The sequence below is a fragment of the Dendropsophus ebraccatus genome, chromosome 2 (assembly GCF_027789765.1).
Source record: "Dendropsophus ebraccatus isolate aDenEbr1 chromosome 2, aDenEbr1.pat, whole genome shotgun sequence".
NCBI classification, from domain to species: domain Eukaryota; kingdom Metazoa; phylum Chordata; class Amphibia; order Anura; family Hylidae; genus Dendropsophus; species Dendropsophus ebraccatus.
Genome location: NC_091455.1, coordinates 30,746,734 through 30,770,622, shown reverse-complemented (window position 1 = coordinate 30,770,622; position 23,889 = coordinate 30,746,734). Strand labels below are relative to the sequence as shown.

The 23,889-nt window shown below is 42.5% G+C and overlaps 1 protein-coding gene across 42 annotated transcripts in view; it reads left to right on the top strand.

Moving 5' to 3' along the window:
* The window catches only part of RIMS2 (regulating synaptic membrane exocytosis 2), a 424,384-nt gene that overhangs the window by 307,234 nt on the left and 93,261 nt on the right, over window positions 1-23,889 (top strand). For 29 of the 42 annotated variants that reach the window (XM_069957251.1, XM_069957228.1, XM_069957225.1 and 26 more), the window contains 3 exons: window positions 8,717-8,749; window positions 11,698-11,745; window positions 16,335-16,379. The exons of 9 other annotated variants lie outside the window; for them this stretch is intronic. In XM_069957251.1, coding sequence (XP_069813352.1) covers window positions 8,717-8,749; window positions 11,698-11,745; window positions 16,335-16,379 — 126 coding nt within the window. The remainder of the gene's footprint in view (window positions 1-8,716; window positions 8,750-11,697; window positions 11,746-16,334; window positions 16,380-23,889) is intronic. 4 more of the 42 variants (XM_069957230.1, XM_069957229.1, XM_069957222.1 and 1 more) reach the window with 3 other exon arrangements.

Genomic DNA, 23,889 nt, shown 5'->3' with positions numbered 1-23,889 from the left:
CTATAGCACTTTAATCTTTGCATGATTTTCCTGCATGAGTCACTTTATGATCGCCACTGTGATCTATAACTAGGAGGTACTCTCTTTGTATTGCACAGTTTAATTTATACATATACTTACCTTTTGTTGTTTCCAATATATCCCCTGATGATATTTGGTAAAACCAATAGAAACGGGCCACGTCGGGATGTGGACATAGGGTGTATATAGGGATTGTATCCCAAAGGGGTAGTTCGGGGCAGGGGTCGCCCTTGTTAGGGCGAGTGCCCCGACAGACCCTGTGCGAGCAGGGGTAGACAACACACAAACACACACATACAACTAGGGGCGTTTTAGGGTGAGTTATCCTGACTGCCCGGAAAGATTGTGTACCCCTGCATCATATCGTATTGGACTCCAAGAAAAGGAACTCTGAGACTGATCATGGAGTGGGTGAGATTGTACCATTCTTTCTTCCTATCCACTTGTTAATAGTTTCAGTGTAAATTGAGTCCAAAGAGTACCAGGATATTGATGCGTGGCAAAAGACTAATAATAAGGACCACGGCTGTGGTATTGAATGTGTGTGGGGTGTTATTTATTTTAAAGATTATTATTAAAAGTTATATTTTATTGGTGTTTTCCCCATTTAGCTGTTTTTTCTGGCTATTCTAGTTTTTGTATATGATTTACCGTAAGGGGATTAGTTTGGTCATCAGATCTTTAGTTTACACAACCATGATCACTACTTATATGGCTGATCTATAGTATGGAGAACCATGATCACTATTTTACCAGGAACATCTCTAGTTCACAGAACCGTGATTACAACTTTACCAGGCACATCTTTAGGTCTGGGAACCATGATCACTACTTTTCATGGCATATCTCTAATATAGAGAACCATGATCACTACTTTTCATGGCATATCTCTAATATAGAGAACCATGATCACTACTTTACATGGCAGATCTCTAGTATAGAGAACCATAATATCTAGTCTGAGAACTGTGATCATGACTTTACCTGACACATCTCTAGTATAGAGAACCGTGATCTCTACTTTACATTGCAAATCTCTAGTTTCAGAACCACGATCTCTACTTTACATGGCACATCTCTAGCATGGAGAACCATGATCTCTACTCTACATAGCACATCTCTAATATGGAGAACCATGATCTCTACTCTACATAGCACATCTCTAATATGGAGAACCATGATCTCTACTCTACATAGCACATCTCTAATATGGAGAACCATGATCTCTACTTTACATGGCACATCTCTAATATGGAGATCCATGATCTCTACTCTACATGGCACATCTCTAGCATGGAGAACCATGATCTCTACTCTACATAGCACATCTCTAATATGGAGAACCATGATCTCTACTCTACATGGCACATCTCTAATATGGATTACCATGATCTCTACTCTACATGGCACATCTCAAGCATGGAGAACCATGATCTCTACTTTACATGGCACATCTCTAGCATGGAGAACCATGATTTCTACTCTACATGGCACATCTCTAATATGGAGAACCATGATCTCTACTTTACATGGCACATCTCTAGCATAGAGAACCATGATCTCTACTCTACATGGCACATCTCTAATATGGAGAACCATGATCTCTACTTTACATGGCACATCTCTAATATGGAGAACCATGATCTCTACTTTAGATGGCACATCTCTAATATGGAGAACTGAGATCTCTACTTTACATGGCACATCTCTAGTTTCAGAACCATGGTCACTACTTTACCTGGCACATACAGTATCTAGTCTGAGAACCGTGATCTCTACTTTACCTGGCAGATCTCTAGTTTGAGAACCGTGATCACTATTTGACCGGACACGTCTTTCGTTTGGAGAACTGTGATCACTACTTTATATGGCAGATCTCTAGTATGAAGAAACATGATCACTACTTTACATAGCCGACCTCTAGTCTGAGAACCTCCATAGGCATTGAATTCCTTATGGTGGGTTATACAAACAGTAGTTTTGAGCTGACTTATCAAACTGTTTAGGTTCGGCAATGTTCTCCAAGCCTGAATGCTCTGCATTTGACTCCAGGCGGCTGGAGAAGTTAGATACCATCCTAGAGAGTCCTGAAAAACATGGATAAATCCATAGGCTGTATTCACATTTTCCTGGAAGCCCTAGGGATGCATCCAATTTCTCTAGCCGCTGGGAGTCAAATGTCGAGCCTTGGGGTTTGGAGAACGTTGCCGAACCTGAACAGTTCAGCAAGTCTGCTCAACACTACCAAGCAGCAATCTGGTCTCCACGTTTAGTGACCCTTTAACACTTAAGAATAGGAGATACGTTTGCAATTCATATTTTAGCAGCATTGCGTAACATATTTTGTAAGCTAAGCTAAAACGGTTACTTCGGAAGATACATTGGTGGCATATTGCAGGGTTTAAGATAAGCTTGTTCGATGGACTCCAAGTAAAAAAATTCTTCTTTATTGTAACATAAAACAAAAAAACATGCACTTGGTCCAGGCAATGGAGCCTACAAATGGAGAATTAATAGACTTCATGTTACAAGCTACAGCGTCATTGTCTGAAGCTGCCTCCACCATTGTTAGTGTGGACAGGAGCACTAATACTCTGTCATGTCTTACTACTATTACACAAGACTGGTATTATGAGAGATAATTGAAAGTTACTATATGTATACGCTCCAGCCGGGATTCCATACAAGACAAGGCAACGTATATTTCCGTGAAAAGTACGGCCGTTGTTGCCGATTTCAACAACGGTGATACTTTTACGAAAATATACGTTGTGTGAACATAGCCTAAATGTGTGTATGTCAGTGGTGTATCTGCATATATGTTAATGGTTTCTCTGTGTGTGTATATACTGTATGTGCGCCATTGTGTGTGTTTGAGAGTGTGGGGGGCGTACAGGATTCATAGGGCCCCATACAGTTTTTTGCTATGGGGCCCCATGAATCCTAGCTACGCCCCTGGACGAAGGCTTTGTTTACATTACGACCATGACTTCCATGACTATGGAAAACATAATGGATCCCACTGACATAAAGTAGAAGTGGCTCCGCTTGGTTCCTTTGTCGAGTATGTCACTTCGATGCGAAGAATAGCACTTTTTCCGCTCTCCAAAACTAATGGATTTACTGATGGAGGCTCTAACTTGACTATAAAGTGGAGTCTTACTTGTATACTTTATGATTGCAATATTGAGGCACTATATGGTGTATCATAGATGTGCCAGAAGCGTTGATGTAATAAACATCCACTGAAGCAATTTACACTAGTGAGTGCCGGGATTTATTCCATTACTCATAGATGTGCACCATCCAACCATTCATATTGCATTTGACCTCATTTTATTACTAGACAATGGCGCCTCCTCTTTTCACTCTGGTCATTTTTATGCTGACAGCACACATACACTTTTACCACTTCTTCTTTTCAGTCTTATTTTTATCCCTAATAAATGGTGTTATTATAATGTAGGGCATTTGCCTCCAGGGTTGCACAGTGTTCTGATTCCCTGTTCTTAGAGCTGCAGCAGCTGAACATCAGCCAGAGCAGAAAGGTGGCCGACCAGCTGTGGAAACAATGCTTGGAGACAATAGAGAAGTATCCAGTAGTTTTACGCGGCCTAGAGGAAAATATATTTAAACGTTCAAGCAGTTCTCTCACCTTTTTTGTACCAAGGACTCTCATCAATGTCCTGGATGAAGATGTCCTGGTGAACATTGTGGAGCTTGTACCTCCCATGGATTACAATAGAGAAATGATTGCACCAGGACCAGAGATGTAACTTGCAAAATCAGTATTGTGGTGGACACTGATGTTCCAAACAGCTTCCCTTTATATTATAGCCAATGTGATTCCTTACATATTTGTAAGTCACTTAATTTACCAAAAATGACTCCTTATGCAAGAAAAATATCACTAAAGTCTTAGCCACTAGGTGTCTCAATTCCCTGCAATCTAGTGTCCACTGCCTGTTGTTAGGCTCAGTCCATCTATAGTAACAGAGTCATGAAGATATAACTTAGGAAGTGGGGGTGGAGCTTAGCTAGTGCATAGGCGAGGGAATGAGACCCTGGGTTGTACCTGCAACCTTTGAGCTTGTCTGCGCCGTCTAGACAATCTACACTGTACCATTACCTTAAAGTGATATTGACAACCCCTTACTCTATGTGCAGTTCTCCACACCACTCACAAGCTTAGATGTTGCCTATTCAATATATACCTGTATAAAACTTGTCTTGCATGTGTCTGCCCTATAAAATGCTTTATTTTATTGGTGGACTTTGTTCACTAGGTGGAGCTTCACTGCAGTTTGGCCCTCTCCCCTGGTAAAGGGGGGCCCAACTGCCATGAAGTCCCGTCTGGGTTACTCTGTCTACCGCACAGAACAGCACATAGAGTAAGGGGTTGAAGTATCACTTTAAATGCTTCCCTTTAATCCCAGACCACTCATAAAATTCTGGGCAGGTGTTTTTTGTGTAAATACCAGTGTTCCTACTACTATATGTACACAGTGCTGCCTCCTGAATGTAACTTCTACTCCTCCCTGCTTGGGCACTTTTATCAGCACTATGTCATGTCATAGTAGAGTAGAATAGGTGCTGTTCTGTGAATGACCAGACAAGCAAGAGAAATGAACTGTGAGCACTGCTGGCGAACAGACCCACTCCAGTCTCACCTCCTGAAAAAGTTAGAGCTGTGCATCATGGAGGGGACTCTAAGGGGCTTTATAACAGCAATGGCAGTAGTGTCAACTTGCACCATTTTGAAGGGCTTATATAATAAAACTATGCACGGACAGGTATACTTTAACTATGCAAGCTTAAGTTTTCATCAAAATTAATTGGAGCCATTGTACTCTTATTCTTTATAAGTCATTGATATCTAAGCAAGTTAACATAATAGTGCTCCGACTTATTCATTGACTTGCACCTTGAAAGGTCATGTATTCATATGTCTTGCTGTGTTGCAGTAGCACTGTGGACTCTCTGCCAACAACATAATAGGTTTTGCATTAACCTTCACATTTTTTAACTGATCCCTCAACATTTTTAGCGTAGACTCCCTGCTGCCTTGCCCCATTATCCCATCGTTCTCTCTCTTAAAGGGAGTTTTACCAATAATAGCAGTATATTAGAAATTTGCTTTATATAAACTACAATGTGTAGGTTCGGTCTAGGTACCCTACACTTAGATCTTTAACCCTAACAGTCTCAGAAGTGGTAAGAAAATATCAAAAGATCATGATACTAATGGATGGACTGAAGTTGCAAAAGCTAGTGCAAAAATATCATTGCTTAGTGATGGCTTAACAGCTTATACCATATTCACATCTAGGTTTGCCCTATTTCATCTATTTAGTTGGGTGCCCTAGGGTTGTTTTCAAATACCCTAGCCAAGGCAAAATGATTTTGTCACCCTACCTGGCAGTCAGCACCTGGGGCACATGGCCTGCCCACATCCTTATAGTTTCCCTTTTAGTTTGCTCTTTTTGTGCCACTGTTCTTCCCAATGAGGGCCATTCATATTGCATTCCCATATGGCCAGTACATGCCAGCAACCTGCCCAAAAGGTATGCTGAGGGATACTGTGGCGAACTCTTAGCAGGCCCATTGAGTTTAACTGACCAAATGTAGTGACTCCTGAATGTCTACTGTGTTTGTTTGGAACTGTGTGGCACAGCAACCCGCACTTACACAGTATACTTTTGGAAAATGTACCAAACTTAGTTTGTATTATACAACAATATGGCCTGTAAACTCCATCGAACCATTGGGAATTATGAATTTGATAATGGATAATAATAATATAATATAACATCATCTCGCAATTTTTATAGATTCTGCCCAAAAATTAGCATTAAACAATAATATCAGGAAGTGTAAAAAAAACTTTGTAATATATCTTATCAGAGAAATAAGGCTCCTTTTCCCCTTTTCACAATTCTTCCCTCTCCTTTCTCCTCTAAAACTTCTGGGGTGGGGGGAAAAAAAAACATAAAAAAAAACCCCATAAATTTCATTTTAAGCAAGGATACCGACATATTAACTCACTGGGGAATCAGATTACATGCTGCCCATAGAAGTTTATGGAGAGGGAAGAGGGAGCGGCTGCAGAAAGTCAGTGAAGAGACTACGAATACATTACTGCTAGCGTCATCGATATGTATGATATGAAAGCATCTAATATCCACCCACTAGCTCAGGGAAAGCTGAAAACTAGAGATGGAGCATACAGAGGGGAAAACTGGTGAAAAATGCCATATAAGTTTATTAGTGACCAGAAATATGGCTACTCCTCAAGTACACACACCTGACAACTTCTCCCTGATACAAGAAGTATGCTTTAAGAAAATACATTTTTCTTTTAAGTTTTGTAAGTTTTTACAAAACTCCCAAATCATCCTGGAAGCTTCCCTAGCTGGACTCTTTCCCTCTCGCTGTGCTGTTTTCACTTCATTAATTTCTCCCCGTCCTCTGAAACACCTGCAATGGCTAAGAACAGAAGGTGGTAATATTAAAAATATTATAATAAATGTTTAGAAGAGCTGATGCTCTATATGAAATCGGGAAACACAGCTTGCACCGCAAGAAAAAGTAGCCGCTGATATCTTTATCTGCAGAGTATATTCTGATATACTATGTATTGTCTCATGAGGGTCGCTAAAAACAGCTGAGATGGTGTGTAGCAGAGTGTCGAGTCAGCACTGTTATATCTGTTCCATACATTTCCCGAGCAGTAGGAGTTGGGTTTATGGTTATTTGTTGTACCTTGTACGACCCTAGTCCTGTCAGGTGTAGAAATAGTCCCTGTTTGTGTCGTCATCGTCCTAGTCCTAGATTAAAGGTAATTGAGGCAAGGATAAAAATTGTCTTAGGTATATATATATATATATATATATATATATATATACAGTGGTGCCTTGGATTACGAGCATAATTCGTTCCGGGACTGAGCTTGTAATCCAAATCCACTCTTAAACCAAAGCAAATTTTCCCATAAGAAATCATAGAAATGCAGACAATTGGTTCCACACCCCAAAATAATGATTTATTATTCTGAACAACATGTACAACAAATGAAACAAACATTTAGAAACAGCAGAATATGTGATATTATAAGTTACTGTACAGTAATGGAGAGGATGGAAAACACAAAGACGGACAGAGACTGCAGGGAGCATGAAGGAATGAGCAGGGCAGATGTGGGCACATACATGCAGCACTCTCTGTCCGGGGAGAGAGGGGTTACAGCTATGGAGAGATTACCTCCACAGTCCTGTCCCCTGATGTAAGCCCCAGCCTGAAGTGGATCTGCTATGATTTGGAAGGTGAGGGAGAGTTCCTGGTTCAGAGTACAGGGCTGTAGACCCCACTATGCAGACCATGCCCCTCTTCCACTCGCGCTCCCTCCCAGTACAGGGAGCTCTTAAACCAAAGCAATGCTTTTAAACCAAGTCACAATTTTTAAAAACTGTGAGCTCTTAAACCAAAACGCTCTTAAACCAAGTTACTCTCAAACCAAGGTACCACTGTATATATATGTGTATATATATGTGTATATATATATATATATGTATTAAGCAAAGGACGGAGACCAATCCCGGCCAACCAAGTGTCTGACCCATCTCTCCTAGTATAAGGGATGGCCCTCATCTGCATCAGTGTTCCCCCCCCCCCCCTTTTCCCTGTTCTCCAAGTATCATTCTGCCATTAAAGGGGTTGTCCAGACTTAGAAAACCATGGCCTTTTTATTCCAGAACCACTACCACTCTTGTCCTCAGTTTGGGTGTGGGTTATGCTGCTCAGTTGCATTGAAGGAAATGAAGTTGAATTGTAATACCGCAAACAGCCTGAGGACAGGGGTGGCGCTGTTGTCTGAGAGAAAATAATTTTGCTGTTTTAAAATCCTGGATAACCCCTTTAAGGACTAAATAGGGATATCTGAAATTAAATATGACTGCTCTGTGTACCTCATTTCATAACTGCCCTACCTCAATGGGTAATACTTAAAGACTCTGTTCACCTTTGTAAATAGATATGTATTTTTTTCGCAGTATATAAAGTGAAAAATAAAGCAACATAATAATTGATCTTGATTCAAAGTTATGTGTCTCCATGGTAACAGACAACAAACTGTGTAGTCTGACTCTGCAGTCACATTCCCGTCTATCGTTGAGACAATGTAGGAGACGAATGGAAGAAACTTCCCAGAATTTGCTGTCTGTTACCACAGAGATGCATAATCTTCATAGGAGCTGTGAAAACAAAATGGTAGGAAATGTCTAATCGAGACAAAGTTGGTTCTTTTTTTATTTTGGATTTATTAGGATGATAAAGAAATGTGGTTGCAGAGGTGGACATAGCCTTTAAAGAATTTATCTAGGAAAAGAAAAAGCTAGTTTTCCTTCAAAAAACAGCGCCAGCCCTGTCCTCAGTTTGGGTGTGGTACAGTTCAGTCCCATTCACTTCAATGGAACTGAGCTGCAAATCCACACCCAAGAGTGGCGCTGTTTCTGGATGAAAGTGGCCATGTTTTTCTAAGCCTGGATATCCCCTTTAAAACATCAATCTGGGCAATTTACACTCCATTTATACTTTTTTAAAGTCACGTGTGTATTCCATTTAGTTTTACGCGGTTATTGTTACAAAATACCTCTTGTTTTAACCCTTGTGTTTTGGTTCCCTTTTCTGTTTTCCCTAGAAAATGGAGACAAGGAAATAGAGCTTTTTGAAGGTCTGTACACCGTAGAGGGTTTGTTTTTACTCATCCCCCTTGCAGGGGAAATAGAACAAAATAAACCCAACTGCAATTGATGTCTCAGTTTCAGGCCCAGATAGTGGATACCTATAGTAAGGGCTACTGGATTCCATCATTTTGACAGGAAGAATAACGCTGCATGCTGTGCTATTCTTCCCAGCAAATATGATTGAATCTGAGACTCTAAATATTGCTCCAACATAGATGTAAAGGTAAGTACAAATTTCTGTTCACACCATTGACAGACAGTTTGGAAGCACGCATTGGAAACATGAGCTTCCTTTGCAGTCTTGCAGGTATTTTAAGGGGAACTAAATCTAAAAATGTTCTCCCTGGAGTGTATTGGAGGATATTGGAGTGCTGTGATCCTTCTCAGCACACTCCTGGCACAGTTGATGCTGTCATGCTTAGTGCAAGCTCTGCAGGGGCGGGACATGATTAATTGCTTTGCATTCCTACATCAAGCTCCACCCCTGAGGCCCTGTATAAGGCACAGCATTACAATTTACCATTGCCTGGAGTGTTCTTTTTATAAATTAAAGCAAAACCAAGGCCCTAAACATCTGAATGATATCAATTGCAGTGCCCTGTGTTAGTGATGTGTGTGTGCTAGATAGTCTTTACTATTCTTCTCTGTACAGTACTATAATCACCAGAATGTACCTTGTCTAGTAGAATTCACTCCACTGAATAATCTTATGTCTGTGTTTTATCCTTTTTCCAGATTGTATATTAAGCAGTATTTGTGTATATTCTGCCTCAGTCTCCTGTTGCACTGCTTTACAGACAAGGTGTTGGCACTTGGTGTCAGAGAAGTGCCACTGTAGTTGATCTTTTCTTGCATGTGCATTTGGTATTAAACAGGTTGTCTAGGATTAATGAGGATCTTCAGGGTTTTCTTTTTTTTTTCAGAAACAGCACCACTTTTTTCTGTGTATCACATATTGCAGCTCAGCTCCATTAAAGGGTTTATCCAGCGCTTCAAAAACATGGCCACTTTGCCCCCCTCTCTTGTCTCCAGTTCAGGTGTGGTTTGCAATTAAGCTCCATTTACTTCAATGGAACTGAGTTCCAAACCCCACCCAATCTGGAGACAAGAGAGGGGGAAAAGTGGCCATGTTTTTGTAGCACTGGATAACCCCTTTTATTAATATTGGAATCAGCTGCAGTACAAGACACAGTCCATGGGCAAGTGTGGCGCTGTTTTCAGAAAATAAAAAGTAGATATTCTTTCAAGTTGAACTGTCCACAGAAGAGTGACCTTAGAAAAGAGACAGGTGAGGACCATAAGGGTCTCAAAACTTGCACCTGGACCAACCAGCCAAACATACGGGATTCTTGTGAGCTCATGTTCCAGCAAAATAACTGCACTACTTGTCTAAAGGGTTATTTAAGGATTAAATATTATTCCGTGTCCACAAGGAAGAGGATAAGTAGCTGATGTATGGTGACCCCCATAGTTCACAAAAGTAAGGGTTCCTCGACAACCGAGTGAATGAACCTTCAGGATGCCGCTCAGCCATCCATTCATTCACCACCTATGGGATGATAACTGAGTGTTCTGCAATCCCATAGACAATAAATGGAGGTTGGCCATGGATTTGCGCTATTGCTTCATTCACACAGAGACAATTGACCTCCATTCTTGTGATCAGCGGAATCCCTGTAGTCAGATCCCCACCAGTCTTGTGGATAGAGGATAACCTTTAATATTCGGATCATCCCTTGGACACTTAGGGTCAGATTTATCAAACTGGTGTAAAATAGAATTGGCTCTGTTGCCCCTAGCAACCAATCAGATTCCACTTTTCATTCCTCACAGACTCTTTGGAAAATGAAAGGTAGAATCTGATTGGTTGCTAGGGGCAACTGAGTCAATGCTTCTTTACCCCAATTTCCCCCTTAGTTATTATGCAGTGGTAGCATGGGCCTTCATATAGCTATTTTTACGTCAGACTTCGTACCAGAATCTGATGGATCCAATTATAAGTCAACGGGGTCTGTATGATATCAGTGGTCTGCACCAGGAGGCTTTCTGTATTTGTTGCAAAACTACAACACCCATCAGAGAGCAATTTCTATTCCTTCTGGAGGAGATCCACTTTACCTATTTTTCCCCAGTGGAGCTTTGCATGGCCTATAAGACTTCATGCACTTGATTAATGGCCCTATTTCACGGGTCGTTTAGAGGAGCAAACGAGCGCTCTCAGTGCTCGTTTGCTCCTCGTTACCCGCTCGCTGCCGCCGATATTCAACGCAGCAGCAGCGAGCGGGTGAGTGCGGGTAAGGTGGTGGGGGGGCTGTGGGGGGGGCTGCCCGGGTGATCGCTTATCGTCCGGGCAGCCCATAGGATACAGCTGCGTCTGCTGCCAATGCTCCTATTCAACGGAGCGACGGCAGCAGATCGTTGCTGTATCAGTCGCTTTTTTTTTCAAAATGTTGAAAAACAAGCGACTGCAACGATCAGCCGACATGAACGATGTCGGCTGATCGTTGCACTCTATTCCACGGGACGATTATCGTCCATAGCGGCCAAATACGGACGATAATCATTCCGTGGAATAGGGCCTTAAGTAGAGGCCTATGTTGAAAAACAAGCGACTGCAACGATCAGCCAACATGAACGATGTCGGCTGATCATTGCACTCTATTCCACAGGACGATTATCGTCCGTATTCGGCCGATATCGGCCGAATACGGGCGATAATCGTTCCGTGGAATAGGGCCTTAAGTAGAGGCTTACTCCCTGAGTCTGACCTTTTCATACTATACTGGTACTTGTAGTTCTCCAGCGGCTGGAGCCATAGAGGGCAGTCTGCTGTGTTTTGTCACTGTGTTGTCCACCACATTCATATAATGTATGTTTCATATAATTGCATGTGCATGCTTACCTCCTGTCATTTCCTTTGCATGTACACATGAAGAAGAGGAGTGCCACCATGTTGAAGAACAGGGCTCAGAGGTGGAGGCAGGTTGGTCTCACCTTAGAGTTGTAGACGCTTTCCCTATAGTACCTTTACACATCGTCTGCTGTGCTGTCATGACATAGTATGGATGGCTTTCAGGATACAGATGTAGCAGAGGTAGAATTGTGCATTGTGATAACTCCATGTGAGAACAGAGATAACACATTGATATGCATTGACACACTCAGCACTGCTACATTTGAAAACCCTATCTCTAGTACATCTGTAAGTAATGTAGAAAAGGAAGCCATGGGACCACCTAGTCTACCCCGTTGCGGTCTTATATCCACGCTGAGCGTTTTCGTGTATAATTAGAAATCCTGTCCTAATAGCTGCAGATAACACAATTCTCCATCCTCTTAATTACTCGACTTGAGATTAAGTTATCGCATTGTAGCTTTTCGCCTGTGGCTGTGGAAGAAAAGAAAAGTAATTGAATTGTTTGCAATAGTTCTGCCTTACTATGACGGTGTTCTCCAAACTTTGGCTGTCCAGACATGATGGGAGTTATAGTTGTAGAGCCACTTGTTGGGGAACACTGTTCTTAGATTGGCAAAGTATAGAAACCCTATGTAGGTATGAAGTGTTTGTTACAGGTGTATGAACCCCACATTGTAAATAGATCACACTGAGGGTCATTTAAGAAAATTGCTGAAGGGGTCATGTGTGCAAACGTAAAGGTGTTTTAACTTCTAGCAACCATATTTGACATTTGACTTCTGGCAGCTGGAAGAAAACATGGATGCAGTCATAGGCCATAGGCTGTATCTATGTTTTCCTGGCAGCCCTAGGTCTGCATCCAACCTAGTCAGCCACCAGAAGTCAAATGCTAACTTTTCGGGACAAACCCGAACATTTGGCAGGTAGGCTTATCACTACTTCTCTGTATTTCATCAGAACATTCTTCCTCCATGCTTCACCAGAACACTCCTACTCCATACTTCACCAGAATACTCCTTCTCCGTGCTTCACTAGAAAATTCCTTCTCAATGCTTTACCAGAAAATTCCTTCTCAATGCTTTACCAGAAAATTCCTTCTCAGTGCTTCACCAGAACAATCCTACTCCATACTTCACCAGAACGCTCCTACTCCATACTTCACCAGACAACTCCTACTTCATACTTCACCAGAACGCTCCTACTCCATACTTTACCAGAACGCTCCTACTCCATACTTCACCAGAACACTCCTACTCCATACTTCACCAGACAACTCCTACTTCATACTTCACCAGAACACTCCTACTCCATACTTCACCAGAACGCTCCTACTCCATACTTCACCAGAACGCTCCTACTCCATACTTCACCAGAACACTTCTACTCCATACTTCACCAGAACACTCCTCTTCTATGCTTTATTAGAAAATTCCTTCTCCATGCATTACCAAAAAATTCCTGCCCCATGCTTCACCAGAACATTCCTCCTCCGTGCTTCACAGAACACTTCTCCTCCATGCTTTACCAGAACACTTCTCCTCCATGCTTCATCAGATAACCCCTTCTCCACCCTTCACTAGAACATTCCTTCTCCATGCTTCACCAGAAAAATACTCCTCTATGCTTCAGCAGAACACTCTTCCTCCATGATTCCGCAGTACATTCGTCCTCCATGCTTTGGAAGAACATTTCTCCTTCATCCTTAATCATAACACTCTTCCTCCATGCTTTACCAGAACATTTCTCCTCCATGCTTCATCAGAACATCCCTCCTCCATGCCTCACCAGAACACTCTTCTTCCATGCTTCAGCAGAACATCCCTCCTCCATGCTTCATCAGAATGCTCCTCCTCCATGCTTTACAGAACAATTTTCTTCCATTCTTCACCAGGACATTCCTCCTCCATGCTTCACCACAACATTCCTCCTCCATTCTTCACCAGAATGCTCCTCCTCCATTCTTCACCAGAATATTCCTCCTCCATTCTTCACCAGAACATTTCTCCTCCATTCTTCACCAGAACATTCTTCCTCCATGCTTCACCAGAACATCCCTCCTCCATGCTTTACCAGAACACTCCTCCTCCATGCTTCTCCAGAATACTCCTCCTCCATGCTAGACCAGAACATTTCTCCTCCATGCTTCAGCAGAACAGTCTTCCTCCATGCTTCATCAGAACACTCCTCCTCTGTCCTTCACCAGAACATTCCTCCTCCATGTTTCAGCAGAACACTTCTCCTCCTTGCTTCATCACTACATTTCTTTGCCATGCTTCACCAGGACATTACTCCTCCATGCTTCACCAGGACATTACTCCTCCATGCGTCACCTGGACATTACTCCTCCATGCTTCACCTGGACATTACTCCTCCATGCTTCACCTGGACATTACTCCTCCATGCTTCACCTGGACATTACTCCTCCATGCTTCACCTGGACATTACTCCTCCATGCTTCACCTGAACATTACTCCTCCATGCTTCACCTGGACATTACTCCTCCATGCTTCACCTGGACATTACTCCTCCATGCTTCACCTGGACATTACTCCTCCATGCTTCACCAGGACATTACTCCTCCATGCTTTACCTGGACATTACTCATCCATGCTTCACCAGAACTTCCCTTCTCCATGCTTCACCAGGACATTACTCCTCCATGCTTCACCAGAACACTCTTCCTCCATGCTTCACCAGAACACTCTTCCTCCATGCTTCACCAGAACATCCTTCCTCCATGCTTCACCAGAATGCTCCTCTGTCATGTTTTACCAGAAGACAATTACTCCATGCTTCACCAGGACATTCCTCCTCCATGCTTCACCAGAATGCTCCTCCTCCATGACCACTTAGGGTAGAGTCACATTTGGCATTTTTGCTGGGGAAAAATCAAATATTGACATGCAGTACAGATTTCTTGTGGTGGAAACCCTGCCAATTCATTGTAGATTTTTCACATTGGGAATTTCTGTGGAAATGCTGCAGGTCCGCCGCAACATGCTAAATTTAAAATTGACATCTTGGTTCCTATATCCACATTGGCAAACCCACCAAATATCCACAGTGCAAAATGATGCCATTGAACTGGTTTATTTGAATCCTATTTTTTATTGGTATTTTATACCACAATCTATGTCCTGCAACAAAAAGTGTGGTTGCTATTAGTTAAAGCATATATATTGCGATTTCACATATGCACTTGAGTTCTTAAATGTTACCCAATTATTTTTGCCACAGCACACATCACCTTTCCTTCCAGCCAACCATGCTTCATTTTTCAAATTTAAAGAATTTGTTATTGCATTTTCTGTAAAAAAAAAAAAAAAAAGTTTTTATGTTATAGAATGGAAAAACTGGGTTTGTGCTGGGTTCCCGGTGCATTCAGGCTCTATGTCACGACATATGCTGGGATACCGACCAAAAGGTATGCCTTAGGCCATGTTTCCACTACGTAAGTACCGAAGTAATCACGACTGTTGCAACAACGGCCGTGATTTCTACGGTACTTACGTAGTACTGCACCTGAGGGAATTCCGGCCAGAGAGTATATACATAGTATACACTCCGGCTGGGATTCCTAGCGGCGCTGCAAAAAACTGACATGCCAGTTTTCTGCGTCCGCTCTTCACTGAATAGCGGCCACAGAAAACGCTGTCAGTACAAACAATGGAGCGTGTGGCTCCGGCAGTGAGCAGCGGGGAATTCGGATGCAGGCGCACACGGATGCTCCTGCATCTGAATTCAGCGGTGGTTAAGATCATCCGGGCAGTACCGAAGTACCGGAGGGGATGATCTTTTCTGACACCTGCCGTTCCATTACCCGGCTGGGTCACTGAAAGGCGGTGTCATACAAAGTGTGAACATAGCCTTATACCGCAACGAGCCCTTACTATACTAGTGACTACATTCCATCCATTTCCTGAACTTATACTTGAATTTTGTGTGGTTCAAAAGTCCAGCAGACCACGCCCATACAATAAAAGTGTATGTTCGGGTAATAAGTCATAGTCTAATGTATAGTGTTTGATGCATGGGCCGTCATGGGTACACCACAGTATATGTAGGTATACCCTCTCGTCGTTGTCCCAGCATACATCAGCAACTTACAGTAGAGCCCAAATGCAATGTGAACCGAGCCTTACGTCTCACCCTTCTCCTTAGTCTGTGGCTTTGTACATGTCCGCTCTTTACTTTGTGCAGTTATGTGTTCTGATACTATATAAGGGGTCATGTACCAGTGGTCCTATGCCAGAATTTTGCTTCATTTTATTCAATATGGGGCCCATAAACTTCTAGGGTACACTATTATACCACCGTCATATACTGTACCTCTTTCTTCATGCCTTACCACATCCCGCATAGAATACCTCTGCAATATAGCGCTGTACAGAGGCAGCATATAGCAGCACAGGGGTGCCTACAATTACCCGTGCCTCCATACAGACATCATTATTCTTGGGAAAAAAAGTATGGCCACATATTGCTATATTTACCATGCCAAATAATAGACCCTCTTTTAAAAAAAAAAGAAACCTGAGGCAGATGTCCTAACCTTGTATATGGCAGAAGGGATACATGACCCCCACCGTGTGCTGTGTATGGATCCTGTATCTAGTGTTATACATTAATCATTGTTTGTTTTTGATGTGATAAAGATTATGAGGAGAAACTGCAGAGTCCGCCCGTAAATGGGAGAAAAGGCAAGTTACTGCTGTAGTTTAGAGATCTGGGGCTGTGGAGGGGAGCTTGAGCTCTTTTCTTGGGAAGTATCTCAATACAATGATATTGGATTAAAAATCCACTCTATGGCAGGGATGGGGAATCTTCAGCCCCCCAGTTGTTGCAAAACTACAATTCCCATCATGCCTGGACAGCCGAAGGCTGTCCAGGCATGATGGGAGTTGTAGTTTTGCAACAGCTGGAGGGGCGAAGGTTCCCTATCCCTGCTCTATGGGCTTTTCACTGCAAACCGTGAATTGTTTAATGTGGATTGATTGGTTACGGTTTTATTCTATAGAACCTGTCACATTGAACACCGTCTTTTATCTGTGGACAGTATCCTATAGAGTCGGAGGAGCTGAGCAGATTGATATATAGGTTTGTAGGAATAAAAGTTGTAGAACATATTATTTATTCATTTAAACTTCAGTTATTCCGTCTAGGGGGCGGAGTGTACAGTTATCTGCCAATTTCTGAGTGGACAGTTATCTGTCAATCACTGATTTGGACCGCCCACTGGATTCTTATGTCCAGAATGAGCAGAGGTTTCAATGAAGTTCTAATGAATCTTTTCCCACAAAACTATATATCAATCTGTACAGTATCTCCCGCTCTATAACATGGTGCTTACAAGTTGAACGTGACAGTTTCCCTTTAAACATCTTAGTTCTTGAGCCTTCTATGTTGTATCTGATACTTCCCACTGTACTATCACTTATAGTGCAGCATGCGTGCTATCCATAGTTTGTTCTAACATATTTTATGTGCCTGTTTGACCCCCCTCCCCTTCCTGATGTGGTCCTGTTTACATCCATGGCAGTATTCAGTCCATGAGCTTTAGGAATATGCAGTAGACAACATTCTACAATCTTGGAACGTAATTGATCCATATGATCCAACATGTTAGGATACACTCTTCATTGGCTTTAACTGCACAACCTCTGCCAGTTTTATATATACAGTACAGACCAAAGGTTTGGACACACCTTCTCATTCAAAGAGTTTTCTGTATTTTCATGACTATGAAAATTGTAGATTGATACGGACGGCATCAAAACTATGAATTAACACGTGGAATTAGATACTTAAAGGACACCCCATGCCGGGGTGACAGGCTCCTGACCCCCTGTTAGATCCCCCTATACTTACGTGATCCCGCCGGGTCCCACTTCCTGAGCCGGCCGGGTCCCGGAGATATCAGCTCCCGAAGCCCGACGCGCGCTGACAGCAGAGTCAGACGCCCATAGAGAATGAATGGGGAGTCTGATGCTCCGTCATTCTGTATGGGCATCGGACTCATCTCTCAGCGCGCGCGCCGGGCTTCGGGAGCTGATATCTCCGGGATCCGGCTCAGGAAGCGGGACCCGGCGGGATCACGTAAGTATAGGGGGATCTAACAGCGGGTCGGGAGCCTGTCACCCCGGCACGGGGGGTGACAGGTCCTCTTTAACAAAAAAGTTAAACAACTGAAAATATGTCTTATATTCTAGGTTCTCCAAAGTAGTCTCCTTTTGCTTTGATTCCTGCTTTGCACACTCTTGGCATTCTCTTGATGAGCTTCAAGCGGTAGTCACCGGAAATGGTCTAACAGCCTTGAAGGAGTTCCCAGAGATGCTTAGCACTTGTTGGCCCTTTTGCCTTCACTCTGGTCACCTGGTGACTGTGGAGGCCAGGTCATCTGGCGTAGTACCCCATCACTCTCCTTCTTAGTCAGATAGCCCTTACACAGCCTGGATTTGTGTTTGGGGGTCATTATCCTGTTGAAAAATAAATGATGGTTCAACCAAATGCAAACCGGATGGAATAGCATGCTGCTGCAAGATGCTGTGGTAGCCATGCTGGTTCAGTATGCCTTCAATTTTGAATACATCCCCAACAATGTCACCAGCAAAGCACCCCCACATCATCACACCTCCTCCTCTATGCTTCACAGTGGCAACCAGACATGTAGAGTCCATCTGTTCACCTTTTTGCGTCGCACAAAGACACAGTGGTTGGAACCAAAGATCTCAAATTTGGACTCATCAGACCAAAGCAAAGATTTCCACTGGTCTGATGTGCATTCCTTGTGTTCTTTAGCCTAAACAAGTCTCTTCTGCTTGTTGCCTGTTCTTAGCAGTGGTTTCCTAGCAGCTATTTTACCATGAAGGTCTGCTGCACAAAGTCTCCTTTTACCAGTTGTTGTAGAGATGTGTCTGCTGATAGAACTCTGTGTGCCGGCATTGACCTGGTCTCTAAGCTGCTGATAACTGAGCTGCTGGTAACCTGTGATTTCTGAGGCTGGTGACTCAGATGAACTTCTCCTCCGCAGCAGAGGTGACTCTTGGTCTTCCTTTACTGGGGCCGTTGTTATGTGAGTCAGTTTCTTTGTAGCGCTTGATGGTTTTTGCAACTGCACATGGGGACACTTTCAAAGTTTTCCCAATTTTTCGGACTGACTGACCTTCATTTCTAAAGTAATGAAGGCCACTCGTTTTTCTATACTTAGCTGCTTTTTTCTTGCCATAATACAAATTCTAACAGTCTATTCAGTAGGACTATCAGCTGTGTATCCACCTGACTTCTGCACAACACAACTGATGGTCCCAACCCCTTTTATAAGGCAAGAAATCCCACTTATAACACCTGACAGGGCATACCTGTGAAGTGAAAACCATTTCCGGTGACTACCTCATGAAGCTCATCAAGAGAATGCCAAGAGTGTGCAAAGCAGGAATCAAAGCAAAAGGCGGCTACTTTGAAGAACCTAGAATATAAGACATATTTTCCGTTGTTTCTGACTTTTTTGTTAAGTATATAATTCCACATGTGTTAATTCATAGTTTTGATGCCTTCAGTGTAAATCTACAATTTTCATAGTCATGAAAATACAGAAAACTCTTTGAATGAGAAGGTATGTCCAAACTTTTGGTTTGTACCGTATATATACATACATATATATATATATATATATATATATATATATATATATATTGTAGTCAGTAAAGAGAAGAAAAATAGAAAAAAAGTATGTAGCCATTACGATGACCTGATGAAAACTTGTCTTTTAAAAGTAGTACCACTCATCTACCAGAAGATGGCACCAGAGAGCTGTGTAATCTCTAATCAGGAGAGATGTTTGTTGTGGAGGCTGCAACTTTGTGGCTATATAGGGATGAGCACATTTTCCTGTATTGCCAGATTACTAAACATTGCTATCCATTAAGATCTGTTAATTTATTTGCACTATTAAAATTGTCAAAAGGAAATCCTAAACAGAATAAAAAGCAAGATTTTCCTTTCATTGTATTACATATAATATCTAGCTAATCTTGGCCATTTTGTAAACTGAGCTTTTACAAGGGTCTTTATCACTTGTCTGAACACATAAGGGGAGATTTATCAAACATGATGTAAAGTGAAAACTGGCTCAGGCGCCCCCTAGCAACCAATCAGATTCCACCTTTTAATTTCCAAAGAGTCTGTGAAGAATGAAAGGAGGAATCTGATTGGTTGCTAGGGGCAACTGAGCCAGTCTCACTTTACACCATGTTTGATAAATCTCCCCCATAGACCCAGAACGATCGAAAGATTGTTTTTTTTTTTAAGATGACAGGGACACCTCAGAATAGGCCATCAATAATAGACTGGAGGGTGCGGAGGTTGTTTAAAGGGGCTGGAGAACATGTTGAAGCGATGCAGCCTCTTGCTGTGCACCTGTTCATACCAGCTCTGATGAGTGCTGTCTTCTTGATCAGTTGATCAGTGGGTGTGTCTAGGGTCAGAGCTTCACCAACCTATAGGATGCAGCTGGGAGCAAAGTCAGCAGAATCGTGCTGATTGGTTATCTTTAATGAGCTGATACATTGATCACCTCACCTTTAAGGGGGGTATAAGGGATTAGAAAAAGCACAGCTACTTTCTTGCAAAACAGCCCCACCCCTGTCTTCAGTTTGTGTGTGGTATTACAGTTCAGCTCCATTAACATATACACATACACTGTAATATTCAAAATTTAAAGGTGCCCAAGAGAGTTATCATCTGTCCACAGAATAGAAAATAGTGAACTGATCAATGGGGGTATGACTGCTATATGAGTTGCCCCCTGAGTGATTGAAATGGCATTGTGCCTGCCTGACAACTACTCCATTCTTTATGTAAGGAGCCTTCAGGTAATAACTTGCCAATCTTCAGGAGTCCCAAAGACAGTGAATGGACCAGTGGCCAAGCATGCACACTGCCACTCCATTCACACAGAAGATTGACCTACATTCTTGTGATTGGCCAGGGTCCGTGCTGTTGGATCCCACAACGATCAGCTAGTTGTCCCCATAGGATAGGAGATAAAGTTTAGTCTTGGTATAACCCCCTTTAAAGGGGTTATCCAGCGCTACAAAAACATGGCCACTTTTCCCCCTACTGTTGTCTCCAGTTCAGGTGCGGTTTGTAATTAAGCTCCATTTACTTCAATAAAACTGAGTTTCAAAGCCCCACCCAATCTGGAGACAACAGTAGGGGGAAAGTGGCCATGTTTTTGTAGCGCTGGATAATCCCTTTAACATCTCTGCTGGATTCTCATATAAGAAGCTCGGCACAGCAGGACAGGACTGCTCCAGCCAGCAGTGATGTTCACCTCCTTGTTCTCACTTCATTATTGTCTGTATATAATCCTGTATATAAACTGTTTGACATCTGCTGATAAAAGATGAATATCTACCGTGTAGTGCCTATCCTTTATCAGCAGATGGCAGACTACGCTAGAACAACAGGAGAGGAAGGTCAGCACAGATGAATAGGAAGGAGTGAGGACATGAGGGGGAGGTGCTAACCTCTAACCCGCCCCCATGTATGTTTGCTCGGTTTCTGGATCAGATGCTATTCATCATGATGGAGAGGTCGCTTCCTTTGCATGCAGCCGCTTCATTGTGTTGACTAGCGGCGGTTGCAGAGAACCCTGTTAGTAAATATCTAAAATACCATAGAATAAAACCTGAAACGATAGAGCAGATTCCCTGATTCCAGAGCGGTTTCTGAATAGCAGGATTCAGCTCGGTTGTGAAACCGCTGTTACTTAGAAGCCATACTATATTTTATTCATGCCTTGTACATTTCATCATATGAATTAATAACTACCTAATGCTTTAGGTTGGCACTAGAATGTTTCCAGCATTTTTTGATATGTTTCCAGTAGAGAAAAATGCAACATATTCCTTATCCTGTTTCAATTATCTGACCTGCTGCAGCTCTGTTATTATATTTAATGTATTATATGGCTTAAAGGGGAAGATCCACCAATGTTTAATGTATATTTATTAAAGGAGAACTCCACCAAAGGTATACATTCAGAGGGGCAGGGAGTGGTGAGAACATAATAAAGAAGTCATACTTACCCCTCCCCGTCCCCCCTGCAGCACAGTGTCACCAGCTCGATTTCAGCATCCAGTGCCCTGGGTCTGCCAGCTTTGTGTGTTGTTATGACCCAGCAGGACCTGCCTGTTCAGCCAGTCAATGACAACAGAGGTGTCCAACCTTAGTGATTGAGCAGGCATCACTGAGCTGGGTTGTGAAATCTAAGGACCGGAAGTTACAGGAGGATTGCAGTGGTCCGTAAGTGGTGACGCTGCACTGCAGGGGCACAGGGAAGGGTAAGTATAAATTCTTTATGATATTCCTCCACCCCCTGCCCTTCGTAAATTTTTAATGTTATGCCCAGAGTTCTCGTTTAAAGCAGATGTACCACTAAGGCTAATCAAAAATGTTTTTTAATCACCTGGTTGACACAGAGATCCTGGTGGTGTGGTCCAATTTTCAAATTACCTTCCAATTCCTGCCATCTGCGCCAGTTTCTTCATATGTAAATTGGGCCGCTCTATGCACTGGATGCAGGCTTGGCGCCCCCACTGTGCCGAAAACCCAAAAATGGGATATCAGTGCACTGGGGGCTCCAAGCGTGCATCCAGTGCATAGAGCAGCCCAATTAGCATATGAAGAAACCTGCGCAGATGGCAGGAATCGGGCAGCGATGATGGACCACACTACCAGGATGTCCAATCAAAAAAATGAATATCCATAGTGGTACATTTGCTTTAACTATAGTGTATATACTACCAATGTACAGAATCCTGCAGTTCACTTGTTAATCCTGACTACAATCCGCCTCCTTTGTAGTCAGGGTCTGACAGTAGTAGCCAGCTTTTGGTCCTGCTGCAGATAAACAGTTCTGTCTAGTGGGATTCGCTCAGATATCACTCTGTGACTAAGAGGGGTCATCTCCACAGCAGCAGAGAAGGGACGGACTGAGGAGGCATGATAGCCCAGAGGGTGGGAGCACGTAGGTTGACGTGGGGTTTCTCAGTGTAAAAGAGAACACTGTGGTACAGTAAAGGGGTGGTGAAAATTGTAGAGTATGCACCACAATACTGAAAACTGACGGGGGTCTGACTTCTGGCAACCTCACTTATTGTCAGCACTTAGGAGAGTGATGCAGCCTCTACAGTGTTTTCCATGTCATCCAGCCCTGCCCTTACCAGACTGTGCCAGGACTTGAAGCATCACCCTATTCAAATGAATGAGTACAAAGAGTGCAGAGACTGAGAATTAAAGAGCTTACAGCAGGCATTCTCCAGCTGTCTTCAGGAGGAGACAGGAGGGACTGACTGGATATTGCTCATCCGGTTTACATTGAATGGCACTGCGCAGCTTGCGGTGTACATGCAAGCTGCAGAAGCAAGGTGGTTACTGATTTATCAATAACCAAGAACAGGCTTTTCTTCATCATATAGTGCAACAAGGAAAACTCCCCTGAAAAGGAGCTGGAAGGTGGTTGTTATGGATGACTCCACTTTACACTTTGACACAAAATAATAGTTTAATCTTTTTTTTTATTGTTAAAGATACATGATGATATCCAGATTTTAGTGACTATAATCTATGGGTTATTACATGATTATAAGCACCTATTAAGATGAAGTGACTCGTTCCAAAAACACTATTCAGATTTGCAAAACAGAAAGGGGAAACCTTGTCATTTGTATATAAGAGCAGTCCCCAATTGTTATAGCATGTGATATATGCCATATGCACAATAAACTTTACATGCTTATGAATAAATCAGATAAAACACCTCCTATCTATTTAATTATCTATCTATCTATCTATCTATCTATCTATCTATCTATCTATCTATTATCTATACAATTCCACAACGGAGTGCACTCTGTATAATAAATGTTGTAGGGTGCCCGCAGCTAGAGACAGAATTCACGTCTCTCCACTGTATACAAACAAAGAGTTCTGCAGCACGTCCTTCGGTGAAAAAATCAAGTGTTTATTTTATATCAGCAAAATTCACATGCAACGTTTCCGTCTCATCACGAGACCTTTCTCAAGCTCTTCGTTTGTATCTATCTATCTATCTATCTATCTAGAGATAGGAAAAGCCGCACATCTGAATACAAGTGTTGGGTGCTGTACAGAGTAAGTCCCTTGGCTAGGGATCCCAATAGATAAAAA